Below are 16,304 nucleotides of genomic sequence, written 5' to 3' on the forward strand. Positions count from 1 at the left end.
ACCATAGTTGTATATGCTACTTCATGAAATCTTCAGAAAGTTTCAGTCTTTTGTGACTTCAAAGGTAGTTTGCCAGTTCCCCTCTTGCAGGGGATCTTTAAGAATGATCCCTTCTTCAGTATGGTCATGCCTGCCACAGATGTTGTTCCACTTGATGTAAGACATTTTTGTTCAGCTGAGGCTGCGGACTTGGAATACCAAGACCCCAGTTCTAACCCCCCCCTCTCATCTGAATAAAATTATCTGACAGTAGCCTGAACAAAATATGTAATGGGTATCACCAGATTGTAAATCAGTGTCATTGTATTTGTTGAGTATCGTAAAAACAATGAGTACTGCCTTGAACTAAATATGCAATGTACCACCAAACTTGAGATATATTTAAACTTGAAACATTGGAGGTTTACAACTGATCAAAATTAAGTATTTTGGCAATAAACAAAAAATAAATCATTACGGTGCTCCAGGTCCTGCAGGAAACCCACAGCTTCCACAAGAACACATAAAAAAAGCATCCTGACCTAAATTACTTGGATGTCAAATTGATTTGAAAAATTAATTGTGAATAATGATAATAATTGTTGCCTCAAGTTTCACTTACTTGAAATCTCCAGCCTGACAATAGTCAGCTGAGGTCTTCTGGCCCTCCTATAGATCTCTCTTGGAAAAATAATTGGACTTTTGTCAGTTATATTATTGTAGATCTGTTTGTTTGTCACGGTATTGTAGGCAGGAGAGGGAAGGAGCAGTCAATGGATACCAGTGAGGGTGTTCATGGGGTCTGAAGATGCTCTCAGACATCCATCATGGAAGACTGGTATATTCCATCTTTGGTTCTTTCAGTGTGAAAATATTTGGTGATGAACAATAATTCTGTATAGCTGTGAGCAGTCTCCATTTTTTCCAAATGTTCACATGTGCCATACTTTTAGTACATTCAGTATTTTAGTACCAAAGTTAAAGGAGGTGTGTTTTTATCTAGTCCTATGTCCATCATTGAAATCTTGAAAAAGGAATAGGAAGCGTGTTGATTTTTATATAAAAAATCATATACATCTCCTTTACGAACAGTTCCTTGTCTACAGAAACGTGCCCTTTCAGAAATATTCAGTGACTTTTTACAATACAGGGAGTCCTCGGTTTACAACAGTCTTGACTTATGCCGTTTTGTGGTTGCAATGCTGGTAGTGCTTGCCCCTGTACATTCACCTTTACTGACTTTTTTATATATAATAATAATGATAATAATACAAAGAACTAGTGTGTAGGCATGGCTGAGGAATACATATCATTTACTCTCTTGTATGTGTTGTTTTTTGGAGGAACTATTTGGCTTTCATTATGGTTCCTAAGCATAAGGCAGACTCTTCTGATGGGAGTGCATTGAAGAAAAGGAATGCAATCACCATAGGAGGTGCTCATACTGGCTCCGACCTATGCCGAAAATGGTATTACAGTGTAGCATAGGAACGGAACTCCATCATAACTCAAGTACCCCCTGTATAGAAATAATTAAGATAACCACAGATTAAGTAGTAATAGTATTTTTTTTGTCACATTGCAGAAAAGGAGTGCGAGAAAATAAACCAGCAAGATGGCGCTCTCTCTCAAAGTCCACATTGTGGAGCAGAATGTCACCAAGACAATGCAGTTTGATGGGAACCTGATGGTGTTTGATGCATGTCGGATCATCAGGGAGAAAATCACAGAAGCCAATCTTGGGCAAGGTAAGAACTAAATAAGGGAGCATTTTTAGTCACTGATCTCTGCTGATTTTAGAGACAAGCTATTGGAACCCATAATTTTTTGTAGCTGTTAGTAGATGCGTAGAATACAAATATGGAATTTGAACAGACCTTCAAAAAAAGATATATTGACTAAAGAATTTTAGTTTTATATTAACATTTACAATAACTACTGTTGTATGGATTCCCATATAGGATGTATATTTATTAATGCATATCATCCCTCTATTCCAAAAGTTTGAACAGAGCTTAATGGATGAGTAATTACTCAATGAGTTGAGGCTTGTTAATACCCAAGTTACTGACTCTTGATAATAATATGTGAGTTTCTTTTACAGCAAAAGATTATGGGTTGTTCCTGGCTGGTGAGGAGGGCAAGGGCGTATGGCTAGAGATGGGACGCAACCTCAACTATTATCTTCTACGAAATGGGGTAAGAATGGCATGTTTGGTATTATTACTAATGTTTGTAAACATTATGGTTTTAATCTTTTATGGTATCAAGAGATGAGTATGATTTTCTCATGATATTCATGTAACTTGCATTTATTTGTGTATGTATTTGGTTTTGACTGTTTAATTATATTAGCCTTTTTGTTCCATCCTCCTTATGTGGGTAGTGTAAGGGATATCTTGGTTACTTATAGTTTATGTCTTCTCACAGTCCTCTATATAGAATTCACACCAATATATATATATATATTTTATAATTATGATACAGAAGGTAACAATTGTTAATAATGATAATAACCTTAATAAGAGAAATGATTATTGAGAATTTAACCATATTATATTCAAATGTTCAGTGATGTAGATTATAATTCATTATATTGTTGACAACTTTCAGGATATCATAGAGTATCGTCGAAAGATGCGGACACTTAAGGTTCGCATGTTAGATGGAACAGTGAAAACATTATTGGTGGATGACTCCCAACCTGTAGCCAATCTGATGGTCATCATTTGCACAAAGATTGGTAAATTACAGTTTAGTCTTGTATTCATCATCTTTTTTTGACAAATACTCCAAAACCGTAGTTTTTCATTGTTAAGAAATTTATTTACATTGGCAAAAATTTGTTTCTTTAAACTTTGTCATAATTAACTCCATCCACAGGTCTGAAGTGACTTTAATTTTATTAGACCAGTTTTAATCTAGGCTCATTACACCAAAAGAAAACCATCAGGTGTTGTCATAATATAATTTGTAAAATATACAGCCAAATTGAAGGGCTTTACTAGAAGGGATAAGTCATTTGAGTAGATTATTCGGATAATGATTTGTTTACATTGGTGTTATAATGGTGTTGTTTTAGTTTCAGCATGCATTCTCATCTCATTATTTCAGGTATTATGAATCATGACGAATATTCCTTGGTGCGTGAAATTGAACAAGAAGAAGTTGAAAACAAACCCAATTTTGGTACTCTTACTATAAGGCGCAAGAAAGAGGGAGACAAAGAAAAAGATGCTAAAATGGAACAACTTAAGAAGAAGATACGGACAGATGATGAAAGTAAGAACCTGCAGCTGTGTTGCATAATAAAGATTATACTTAAGTCCTATACCAAAGACCTTTGCATAAACAGAATCCAGAATCCAATCAACAACCCCATCAATCTCACTGTCTTAGGAATAAAAGGTCATCATAACTTCATTACCTTGCTTGGGTCAAAGCCAATACAGTAAGGCACAGTTCTTCCATAAGGCCGGATAGCCAAGGCTGATTTGACCCCCTCTGCTTCATTATATGGCAACTCCCCTACTCATCTGCTAAAAGGTTGAGAAGAACATCTTTTTGAGTGGTCACCCATTCACAATTTTCTCCATTCACTTGAATCTATTGCACTTTCTCTTCCCTGTTTGACAGACACACTTGCATCCAAACTAACCTTTGGCACATATTCTTGTGCACCCAAATTATAAAAGTTTAGAAAAACTTTCCATTCTCTCCATAGTTTTCATGTTTTACTGAATTCCCTTTAATTTTTTTCTTCAAAGAATTTCCTCCATCTTATAAAATTTGCTTTCCTGAGATTGTATCAGGTTTAGATAACTCAGTCTCTCAGTTCTAGATCAATGGGGTTGTGGGTTTCCAGTCTATGAAACATCAGGCAATAGTTAATTGATCACCAAACAGACTATTGCAGGAGAGTAGTGGCTCCCAGTCCTATCCCATGGTCATTTGAGTGCTACATGATCAATTTTTCCTGTGGGACACAGGCACTTCAAAGAATCTGTTACATTAGGTTGTTTGGTAAAGAACGAGTTAAATTTCACAGTTTGTTGTCTCCTCTATACCTTGTCATAGCTTTCACCCATTGAATCATTATGTTGTTCATTGCTGTACTTATCAGTGCATTACTTCAGAATCTTCACTTCTGCTTGCTTCCTAGGCCCACCCATTCTTGTCTTTGTAATTAATCATCCAACAAGATTATGTTGTTATTTGGTCATTCATTTTCGGACAACCTTTTACGATATTCAGTACATATGATATTGTACAATTGCTGTTAGGTTATCTGTATATGTGATTACATTGATTTTGTTTTCTTGTTTTGGAGTTGGGAAGTCATGTAGGAAGGTTGGACATCATTAGCCGAAACACAATGGAAGATATAATTGTAGCAGAAGAGCTTTCATTGAATTATTGTTTAAGAAATATAGATTATTATTTTAGATATAATTATGTAATGTTGGTTTTATTTCTTTTTTGCAGTGAACTGGGTGGACCATAGCAAAACACTGAGAGAACAGGGAATTGACGAAAATGAAGTTCTTCTGCTGAGAAGGAAATATTTCTTCTCTGACCAAAACATTGATTCTAGAGATCCTGTTCAGTTAAATCTTCTTTATGTTCAGGTACTATATATGATAGAATGTTGAAATTCTTAGTGATATATTTATTTTATGTCTGACAGAATGTTATAAAACTTATTGTTTTAAAAAACTTGTGCATTTATTTGTTTGCAGTGCCGTGATGCTATCCTAGATGGTACACATCCAGTTACTCAAGAAAGAGCCTGTGAATTTGCAGGTATTCAGTGCCACATTCAGTTTGGAGACCATCTAGATTCTAAACACAAACAAGGATTTCTCGAGTAAGTGCATCAGTCATATGTCAATATTATTATTCAATACATTCGCTGAGTATAGTCACATGTTAACCACTTCCATACGGTGACGCCTACGTAGGCGGCATGAGGAGCAAGTGGGTACTCATTGTTGCCGACGTTGCCATCTTTATTATATTTATTATAGTCATACCTACGTAATTTTCATTCTCTCTAAACTGGCTTCATCAGTTTTCTATGGTTATCAAAATACACGGGTGAAAGAGAATGAACGATTGAGCACTGACTTTATTTTTTATAATGCGATTATTATGACACAACATCGCACATCGGGCAGCTAATGCTGCCAGACGTGCAATGTGCCCCATAGTGAAGAGGTTAAAAACCATTGGTTCTCTATATGGTGATTTTCCCCTCCTCATCTACTCAAAATTTTACAGAACAGACAAGAAGAAAACCCATTGGACCATGTCAGCTTATCATCCATTCATAACCATTCTTCACTCACACCTATGTCTTGCCTTCTCCCTTTGCTGTACATCAGACATTTCCCTTGTATCCAAAGCATCTATATATATTACTGAAGGAAATTAGTTCAATTTTGTTTTAATTTTCTTTCTTCTTTTTTCAGCCTGAAAGAATTTATACCCCAAGGGTACCTGAAAGTGAAAGGAATAGAGAAAAAGATCTTTGCAGAACACAAGAAACATGTTGGTCTAAATGAGTTGGAAGCCAAAGTTGTTTATGTCAGAGTTGCACGCTCCCTCAAAACATATGGTGTTACCTTCTACCTGGTGAAAGAAAAAATGAAAGGCAAAAATAAACTGGTGCCACGATTGCTGGGTGTAACAAAAGATTCGGTGCTGCGGTTGGATGAGAAGACCAAAGAAATCCTTAAGACTTGGCCTCTCACCACCGTCAGGCGATGGGCTGCCTCGCCAAACACATTTACCCTTGGTAGGTTGTGTCTCCTTCGATGTTTCTCCCTGTTGCTTTAAATATGTTGTTAAATCTTTGCACATTTAACATAAAGTTAACAGTAGAAATGGAGAGGAAGAGGGTGTGTAGATAAAGTTTTTTGTGGTAACAAAAGCATATGATCTTACTCGCTTTTAGTATTGCCTCACTCCCTTCTCTCTCCACTTTAGATCTATTCCCAATCTTCCTTCTTCCAGATGATATGTAGATATTCTGTTGTGTTGGTCTCTCCTTTCAACATAGTCACATCCAGTACTCTTGCACACACCCTTTTGGACACCACTACATTTAATCTATGTACATATTTGTTTTTATTTAGATGAGTCACTTATATTTTAAGAACATGTGATTGCTATTTTTACCTGATATAGATATAATCCTTGAATTTTATTTCTCATCAGACTTTGGAGACTACTCAGATCAGTACTACTCAGTGCAAACCACTGAAGGTGAACCAATTTCTCAACTGATTGCTGGGTACATTGATATCATCCTCAAGAAACAGAAAGCTAAGGATCACATTGGAATTGAGGGTGATGATGGATCAGCTATGTTAGAGGATACAGTTTCACCCATCAAGTAAGTCTGTTAAATTACTTGTGCAACTCCATACTTCATTTGATCAATTCACTTCTAGTTCATGTCTATTCTACTAGTAAACAACATATAGCAGAGAGATGTTTTCATTAAGGCTCTTTGCGTTTCCACTTAAGAAAGCTACTGTCTCCCCCCCTCCCTCTCTCCCTCTCTCCCCCTCTCTTATCTCTCTCCTCCCTCTCTCCTTTCTCTCTCCTCTCCTCTCTCTCCCCTCTCCTCTCTCTCTCCTCTCTTTCTCTCTGTCTCTCTCCCTCTTTCTCTTTCTCTTTATCTCTCTATGTGTCTGTGTCTGTCTCTCTCTCTCTTCCTTTCTCTTTCTTTCTTTTCAGGAAGGCATTAAGGAAAAAGAAAAAGTTTTATATTATATGCTATCTATATACCAAGGGCTTCTTCCCCTCTATAAGGGAGGTGGCCAATATTCTGTGCTAGAATGAAGAATGGACAACATACCATTAAAAAAGTGTGATTATTTATTGTTATGTTTGTTATATTTAGGGCCAACATCATCCAGCACAAAGATAGTGGAGTGAAACACTTCGACACAGACTCCATTGCAAAACCAGCTGTAATGCGGCCAGGAGCCAATGGTATGTAACCATTTTTGTTAACTCATTTTTTCCTTATTTTCTGCCAATCAAGAATGAATCGATACAGCTTTTAGATGATACTTAAAATCGATGGTATGCCTTGCATGAAGCCAAGGTCAAGGCTACATTCCCTGTGGTCGTTAGCATGTGAAAATATTTACTGCTAGGTGCTTTATTCATTGTCAAAGCTATTGACTATAGTATATAGGCAATACTTCATAGTGCTGAACTTTCTCTCTTTTTAGGATTTTAATTTTATTTGGGTTTTCTTTTTCTTTCCTTTTTTTTTCATTATATATTTCTTTTCCAGTAAAGGGTTTTATGTACCATTTATTTGATTTATATTGTGTTATGCATTTTTCTGTTTAGGAGCTCAGACCTTCGGCACAGGTGCTATGCCCAGTGTTCAGTCAGTCGCTGTTGTTGGGCAGATCAATTTGGCCCACCAGGCACCATCAGTAAGTATCAGCCAAACAAAATTTGGCTGTTCAGTTTGCAGCTAGTCTTTATGGAACAGTTGTAGTTTTATAATGATTTAATTTTTTCTACTCATGTCTTGGTTCTGCTTAATCGCTCAGGGCAGTCTTTATTCTCTCACGCTTATTGAAGTCTCCTAGTCTGGCTCTCGAATTAGATTTCATGTTATTACAAGAGTATATTTGTTGAATGTTAAGCCATAACAGTATCTAGAGACTCTGTTATATTGTGTGACATGTTGCTCTGAATGTTTTAACCACTTCCTGGTTACATTGCAAGCAAGCTTGGCAACAGTTGCATCATGTTGTTCTTTTTCTTCCCTATTCCAAGCTTCTTTCTACGGAAGGTTTTCTCTGCAAGTAGGTGTTGTGTCTAACAAAGAATTTTTACATTTCTGTGTAATAAATAATTTTATGATTCACATAATTGTCTGAAAAAGAAGATGTGTGGGCATGTGTATGTGCAAATGTTTGCATGCATTAATTTTGGTCTGGTGTGTGTATGTCATATATGTATGTGTGAGTGTATGTGTCAAAATATATTTTACATTCATTGTTGCCAACTCCACTGCCATGCAGTGGAGTTTGCCTGACTTGAGGGCCTAGTTAAGAAACTTTCATCAGTTCATCTTATCTTCTCACCCCCCTCCCACTTCATATATCTTTTCTCTCTCTCTCTCTCTCTCTCTCTCTCTCTCTCTCTCTCTCTCTCTCTCTCTCTCTCTCTCCCTCTCTCTCCCTTCATCTCATATCTTTTTGTCTTCTTCATTTGAACTTTATCAGCTCTTCTTAGACCTTACATACAGTATTCCTCAGTTAGCTTATTTCCTGAACTTTTCCTTTATTTCATTTGGTTCAGACCCAAATTCTGGCCCAAATTCTGCTGCCATATCTTGTGCAGTTTCTCCTTCCTTTGTTTTGTTTAACCTTCCTTTTAGCTTTTTATGAACTGCCATTTTCAATATTTCTTCTTATCTTTTTTTCTTTAGCACACTTCTTAAGAACTTTGTTTTACTGTCACCAACTAGCACTGTTCTTCACTAGTATTTATATCCCAACGTTCTTGACCTGTACTCAATCCTTAATGTTTAAACCTAATTATGCCCCTCCCCCATTGCTTTTATATGCATAAGTACTATATTAAACCCTCAATAAACCAAACTTATTAGGGGAAGAGTCAACAAGTTTATACAAAATTTTGGCTTGTAAGATAAAAAATATTTTTGTCTCTTAAAGCAGAGCTTAGTTTATAAAGGTCATATTTGCTTGTATGTCTTAAAACAAAATTTACTTTATCTGTAGTGTATAGTATTGTATAGTATACTGTATCTACTTGGTCAACCAGCTTACCAATTGTCACATATGCTGAACTAGAGTTTGGTGTATCAGAAGTTTGTTTTGATGGAGCAAGATGTTTGCTTTGTCTGAAATTTGGTTTATTGAAGCTTTACTGTATTACTATTTCTTATTATCCCATTCTCATCCTTACACTAAGCCATTTGTGTTCATTTCACATCTCTGCAATCGTAATGACCACAATCTCTTTTCCCTCTCTCCCAAGACTGTTACATCCCATTAAGTCTATTTTGTATCACATTCATTTATTTGTTTACGAACTTAAACACATACAAATTGTACCCATGTCTAGTAGGTAGATATACTGTATTAGACATGTTTGACCCAATTTGCTTTTAGTTTCTTTTTAGATTTTGGATTCATCCCAACAAGAACTGTTTATTGAATCTTGACATTTTTCAGGCTCAGCAGCCTAAGGTGACAAGTGTGCTAACGAAACCCCAGAAGGCACTGGTGAGTACCATTGAAACTGGAAAGGAGGTTATCACTACCTGCATAGATGAGCTGGAAACCAAAGCTGAATTGCCAGAGCTGGGCACAGATGCAGCATCTGTCAAGTGGAAGCAAGTCACACTGGACTCGAACAAACAAACTGTGACTTCACAAATTGCTGCCATGAATGCTGCTACCGCAGAAGTTGTCACACTTACATCCTGTAAGCCATTAGTCTTTGGTCTTGTGTACACAGATGTGCATATTGTCATATTCTTGTCAAATCTACTATTGTAAGACATCTTGGTTTATTCTTGTAAAGCATTTCATGTTAATCTTTAAAAATCCTCCAGTTTATTCTTGGAAAAGTTTGATATGTGGTTCTTCTTTTGCAGCTGTGCATGAGGAAGTTGATCATACAGCGGTTGGTGCTGCCATTCACACCATCACTTCCAACTTGCCTGAGATGACCAAGGGAGTGAAAATGATAGCAGCTCTTCTTGAAGGCGAGAAAGAGTCGACTAACATCCTTGATGCTACCAAACTGTTGTGTTCAGCATTCTCAGACCTTCTGACAGCCGCAGAACCTGAGAAGAAGGAAAGTCGCCAGAATCTTTTGGGTGCTGCATCTCGTGTTGGTGAGGCATCCAATGCAGTCCTGACCAACATTGATGATAATGTAGATCATGAAACACAGGATATCCTTCTTGGCCTTGCAAAGGCTGTGGCAAACACTACTGCAGCTCTTATTCTCAAAGCAAAGGCAGTAGCATCTAAGTGTGAGGATCAAGAACTTCAGAATGTTGTTATAAACTCAGCCACCTCATGTGCTCTGGCCACATCACAGTTGGTCGCTTGTGCCAAAGTGGTTGCTCCAACCATCGACAATCCAGGTTGCCAGCGGCAAATCATAGAAGCTTCCAAAGAGGTTGGAAATGCTGTGGAAAGCATGGTGCAAGTGTGTCAGTTAGGTACTCAGGATGAAGGTCTCCTGAGGGAACTTTCTCATGCTGCAGCAGAGGTCACCAAGGCACTCAATGATCTACTTAACCACATTAAAAATGCTGGCGCCCAGAAGGGTCGTCTTAGTGTTCACGATGAAGCTGTCGAAACTATCCTCATCTCGAGTGATAAACTTTTTGCTTCCCAGGGAGATGCTTCGGAAATGGTTCGCCAAGCCAAGATCCTTGCACAAGCTACCTCTCACCTTATACAAAACATAAAGTTTGAAGCTGAAAGCCAGACTGATTCCGAGATGCAAAAACGTCTCTTGGCTGCTGCCAAGCAGCTTGCAGATGCAACAGCTAAGATGGTGGAGGCTGCAAAGCTCTGTGCATCCCACCCCAATGATGAGGACAAGCAAGAAGCACTGAAGGTTGCTGCAGAAGGTGTCAGAATTGCAACAAATGCAGCGGCTGCTAATGCCCTAAAGAAGAAGATCATTAAAAGACTAGAAAATGCAGCCAAGCATGCTGCAGCCACAGGAACTCAGTGTATGGCCGCAGCCCAAGGTGCTGGACCCCACAACAGCAACCCATCAACCCAAGACGGACTCATTTCAGACTGTAAGTCAGTTGCGGATGTTATTCCACGTCTTGTTGAAGGAGTCAAAGGAACTATCAATGAGCCAGAATCACCACGAGCTCAGCTGGGTCTCATCAATGCATGCAATCAGTTTCTTCAGCCTGGTACTAAAATGGTGGGTTCAGTCAAAGCTGCCCTGCCAACTGTCTCTGATCAAGCTTCAGCTCTTCAGTTGAACAACTCCTCCAAACAGTTTGGTCAAGCTCTTGTTGATCTGAGGACAGCAATGGGTAAGGCTCAAGAGGCTTGTGGTTCTCTTGAAATTGACTCAGCTCTTGATGCCATTCAGGCTCTCAATGAGGACCTCAATGATCTCAAGACAGCTGCAGACACTGACACACTAAGACCTCTGCCGGGAGAAACACCTGAGAGTGCAGCTCAGCAGCTCAGCAATTCAAGCAAAACAGTCGGTTCCACAATGGCCCAGTTGCTGACTTCAGCCTCACAGGCAAATCAGCATTTCACAGGTATAGCATCTCGAGACACAGCTCTTGCTCTAAAAGAATTTTCATCAGCTGTACGTATGGTGGTGGCAACCTCTGTTGACCATTCTGTGAGGCACCGCCTCATTGATGCCGCTCGTGAAGTTATGGTCCGCTCGTCAGAGCTAATTGAAGAGGCACGTGTTGTTGTGCAAGGACCTCAGAGTACAGCTTCCCAACAGAAACTGGCTCAGGTTGCAAAGGGAGTCTCACAGGCATTGAACAAAACAGTTAGTAGCTTACCTGGGCAGAAGGATGTGGATGATGCAATCAAGAACATCACAGACTGCACCAACGACCTGGAATCTGGAAACTTCCCAATATCGACAAGACCCTACGGAGAACTTCAGGTTGAACTGACTAATGCCGCAGCAGAGTTGAACGAAGCATCCACGGAAGTTGTTACATCTGCTCGCCAGTCCACCCAGCACCTTGCCACCTCCTCCAAGAAGTTCTCAACAGCTTTTGGAAGCCTCATGGGTGTTGGTATGGAAATGGCTGGACAGACCCATGACCAGGAAGTACGAGGCAACATGGTAATAAGTCTGAAGAGTGTCTCAATGTCATCCTCCAAACTTCTAGTTTCTGCCAAGGCTGTTTCTGCAGATCCAGGTGCTCCTAATGCTAAGAACCAGCTAGCAGCTGCTGCTAGAGCTGTGACTGACTCCATTAACAATCTTATTGATGTTTGCACATCAGCTGCCCCCGGGCAGAAGGAGTGTGATAATGCAGTACGTGCTATCCAGTCCATGAAACCAATGCTAGAGAACCCATCAGAACCTGTGAATGACTCTTCTTACTTTGAATGCCTTGATAATGTCATGGACAGGTCCAAGAACTTGGGAGATGGAATGACAGGAATCGCAAACTTTGCCAAGAGGCTCGAGCATGACAAGTTTGGTGTTGCAGTTAAGGATGTCAGTGATGCTATTTGTGGCCTTGTGGAGTCTGCTGCGCAAGCAGCCTACTTGGTCGGCATATCTGATCCAACAAGTGTCGCAGGACGGCCAGGCCTTGTTGACCAGTCACAGTTTGCTCGCGCATATGAAGCTATCATCTCGGCTTGCCAAACACTCAATGATAAAAACAGCAATCAGCAACAAGTGCTTAGTGCTGCAACTATTATTGCAAAACATACCAGTGCTCTCTGCAACAGCTGCAGAGTGGCTTCTGCTAAAACTAATAATCCTGTAGCGAAGAGACACTTTGTACAGTCAGCCAAGGATGTTGCAAATGCTACTGCTAACCTGGTCAAAGAAATCAAAGGTATGTTCATTTTCTTTTCTTTTAGACAGTGGATATTGTATAGTATAATACAAGTCAGTGCTGAGATTGAGGACATTACCAGTGAAATTTATGTGTACCTGTGTTTTTTTTTTTTTTTTTAATCAATTTTGTTTATTTTGTCAATAACTGCAGAAATAAATCTCATTGAGATTGTTCAGTATTACATTTCATTTGTGGTATTCAACCATGTTATAGTATGCATTTAATCATTCAGTGTTCAAAATTAATTTGTTTTTATTTGTGTACAGCTCTTGACCAGGACTACAGTGATGAGAATCGCAGCAAGTGTGCTCAGGCCACCAAGCCTCTTCTGGAGGCTGTTGACAATTTGTGCACCTTTGCCAATTCACCAGATTTTGCATCTGTGCCAGCAAAGATTTCTACAAAAGCACGGCAGTCCCAGGAACCCATTACTTCCTCTGGCAAATCTATTATTAATGGGTCTTGCTCAATGATTGAATCTGCAAAATCTCTTGCTGTGAACCCCAAGGATCCTCCCACATGGCAGTCATTAGCAAGTCACAGCAAGAGTGTGTCTGATAGCATCAAGAAACTTGTGTCTTCAATCAGGTATGTAGCATGGTACCCAGTAGACTTTGCATTCATGTAGCAGAAGACCTGCATTGCATGTCATACAATAGAAGAGGGTATAAGGAAGAGATATGTTACTCCTTAGTTGGGCCAGATGATAATATATACATACTAAGAGCCAAGTAATGAAATGATCTTTTATTTGGTGTTATATTTCTTAGGGACAAGGCACCAGGACAGAAGGAATGTGATGAGGCCATCCAGAAACTAAACATAAACATCAGAGACCTTGATCAGGCTTCACTCTGTGTCTTGGACCAGAATTTAGCACCACAGACTGACAATAACCTTCAGGTTAGATGAAAATTTTATGTTTTACTTGGTATTCTAATACATGATAGATTGAACTGTTGTTAGATAATGTAACTGGAGTGTTAGTTATATAATTTATATTACAGAATTTTATATATTAGTCCTGTATGTTTGCCATTGAAATTGCAAATAATGACTACAGCTATTGTGTGGGTACTCACTTCTACCTCATATACCTTACATATCCTAGGATCAGTGGTGGGTAAATGCAACTGGTCTTGTGATGTCAACGTCAGAATTGTCTTCTTACTACCCATCTTCAAAACCTGTCTATGATTTCACCTTTTTCTGGAGGTGCCCAAACCCAGGTTCTTGCTATTAGCTTCATATTTCCTCAACCTTTTCACATAATGAGAGTTGACAACTGATAATTGCCCTTCCTCCTTCTTCTTTTTCTCCTCATTTTTCTCCTTTTTCTCTTCCTCCTCCACCTCCTCTTCCTCCTCCTCTTATTTCTTTTACCGCTCATACTACAAGATGGTCCCACATAAATGCAACATGGAAAACTCTTGATTTTGCTAGATCCCCACTCCTTTCTCTGTGAGCCAAGAAAAGCTTTAGCATTATAGAATTTTTCTTTTCATTGCAGGGTTACAATGAGCAAGTACAGAATGCAGGACAAGAACTGCTTCAGAACATTGACAAAGTGCGTGGATCTGCGAAGAGTGAAGCAGAGAAACTGGGTCATTCCATTACACAGATGTGCAGTTACTTTGATCCTCTGGTCAATTCTGCCATAGGTTCAGCTTCCAACATGAGAAACAGGTATGACATAGTACTAATATGTATGATTTCTAATTGCATCCTCACAAGGGAGGTAGCCAAATCAAAAGGCAAGTACCCACTCCCACCCATACCACTCCCATCCACCACCCTTTCCTCCCTCTCATCTTAGCTCCTCATGGATGATGGGTTATCCCTGTATCCCGCCCACTGCCCTGGGTCAGAAGCAATGCAGCAAGATAGAGTACATCCACAGCAAGGCCACTTTACTTAATTGGTGACCCTCCTCTCCATCCCCTCACTCAGAAAAAAAAAGAAGACAGGAAGAAATCCCTTCAGGCTGTGTCAAAATATTCATACATAACCACCCCTTGCATCACAGTATCATGTATACACAGTCATTTTCCACTCACCCCTATCTCCTGCTTTCTCCCTTCCTTGCTCAACAGACATTCCTCTCTTGCTCAATGTCCTTTTCACCCCATCCATCAATCTCATCCTCACTCATCCCCTCAAATTCACTCCCTCCACCTCTGTCTTCCATACCTCTTTTACTAATCTTTCTTCACTCATTCTTTCCATGTGTCCAAACCATCCTAGTACTCTTTCATCAGCCCTATCTGCCATCTCCTTTTCCACCCCAATACTCCTCTTCACCTCCTCATTTCTCACTCTGTCCAACCTTGTAACCCATACCATACCTCTCAGATATTTCGTCGGAAACACATTTAAACTTTTCTTCTCTGCCTAACCCTCTTCAGTATGAGTTGAATATTGGCATGCATTTGTTTGGCTGTCTGATGTATGATGATTCAGTGATGCATCACAATATATGCAATGTAAGATATAAAGTTAGAGCTGTGATATTTTCCTTTCTGTTGTTCTCTTTCACCCTGAATGTGGATAACCACAGAAAATGTGATCAAGCCTGTTCACATAATACAGGGGTCACTCAGCTATAATTACATTTACCAAAGGCTTTTTCCTCCTTACAAGGGAGGTAGCCAAAAAACAAAGGCATAAAAACCACTCCCATCCATTCCATCCCTAACATACTCCACTCCCCTCCACCCTCTTCCCTCCCTTTTATCTTGGCACCTCCTACAACTACAAAACAAATATAATCAGGACATCGATGCTGGCATCCTTGTATATCAATTTGTGCCTCAGGACACTGGCATCCTAGTATGCTAAGTGTTGGAGTGTTCATGTGTTGTCATTTGGCTGAGGGCAGCCATGTTGGATTTTGTGTGGTTGAGTGAACAGACACTAGGTGGCAGTGTTGTTGAGCTGCTATGTGGAGTGCTGGGTCCTCAGTGTAAAGGAAGAGGTGACTGGAGCAAGATTGGTCTAATACTGGTAGCAGAGTGTAGTTATGGCTTCTTCTAAGTGCCCTCCTAAGTTTGATAAGGAATCTGAATATGAAAATTGGAAAAAGTATATAAGGAAATGGAGTGAGTTAACTGATTTAGCTATAGATAACCAGGCATTGGCTATATACTTGTCATTAACTGGCTGGGCTAGGACAGCATCTTCTGAAATTGAATTAACAGTTCTTAAGAGTGAAAATGGTGTAAAGAGCATTATTGAGAAATTGGACACATTGTTCTTGCCTGATAAAGGTCAACATCAATATACATCAAAATGTGAGTGAATCTGAACATAGAGACTTTAAGTGTACACAGGAGGGAATGACACTGCCGGACTCTGTGATGGCTTCTATGCTTCTTGCTTCAAGCAATTTGGCTGAGTGTGAGACTCAAATTGTGATGTCAGCTATCTCCGAAATCAACTATACTAATATGAAATCTACTTTAAAATGTGTCCTTGGTCAGCAATTGAGTGTGCACTCAACTCAGGAGTCAGATGTGGACATAGATGTGTCCCTCAAGCATTAAAGCTGAGCATGGTTTTTGTGGCAATAATAAAGAGGTCTATTATGCCACCTATGGACAGTGAGCACATAGATCATCACAGAAATACAGATTTTGAGGAAGAGGAAGAGGAGCACCAGTGTCGACACAAGTTGACTTGAGTGATCAAGGGACTAATCAAAGACTCAGTCCTCTGGGTCATGATG

General features: G+C 39.3%; 1 protein-coding gene across 7 annotated transcripts in view; it reads left to right on the forward strand.

Annotated features, from left to right (window-relative positions):
• Window positions 1-16,304, forward strand: part of rhea (Talin_middle and talin-RS domain-containing protein rhea) — a 269,357-nt gene that overhangs the window by 226,624 nt on the left and 26,429 nt on the right. For all 7 annotated transcript variants that reach the window (XM_076177737.1, XM_076177740.1, XM_076177736.1 and 4 more), the window contains 15 exons: window positions 1,565-1,727; window positions 2,084-2,178; window positions 2,593-2,722; window positions 3,094-3,261; window positions 4,465-4,607; window positions 4,719-4,846; window positions 5,451-5,776; window positions 6,199-6,376; window positions 6,890-6,981; window positions 7,351-7,439; window positions 9,216-9,468; window positions 9,641-12,577; window positions 12,847-13,168; window positions 13,351-13,483; window positions 14,091-14,266. In XM_076177737.1, coding sequence (XP_076033852.1) covers window positions 1,595-1,727; window positions 2,084-2,178; window positions 2,593-2,722; window positions 3,094-3,261; window positions 4,465-4,607; window positions 4,719-4,846; window positions 5,451-5,776; window positions 6,199-6,376; window positions 6,890-6,981; window positions 7,351-7,439; window positions 9,216-9,468; window positions 9,641-12,577; window positions 12,847-13,168; window positions 13,351-13,483; window positions 14,091-14,266 — 5,303 coding nt within the window. In that variant the 5' untranslated portion in view covers window positions 1,565-1,594. The remainder of the gene's footprint in view (window positions 1-1,564; window positions 1,728-2,083; window positions 2,179-2,592; window positions 2,723-3,093; window positions 3,262-4,464; window positions 4,608-4,718; window positions 4,847-5,450; window positions 5,777-6,198; window positions 6,377-6,889; window positions 6,982-7,350; window positions 7,440-9,215; window positions 9,469-9,640; window positions 12,578-12,846; window positions 13,169-13,350; window positions 13,484-14,090; window positions 14,267-16,304) is intronic.

Source organism: Oratosquilla oratoria, chromosome 41, assembly GCF_046742065.1.
Source record: "Oratosquilla oratoria isolate Oo_2021 chromosome 41, ASM4674206v1, whole genome shotgun sequence".
Lineage (NCBI taxonomy): Eukaryota > Metazoa > Arthropoda > Malacostraca > Stomatopoda > Squillidae > Oratosquilla > Oratosquilla oratoria.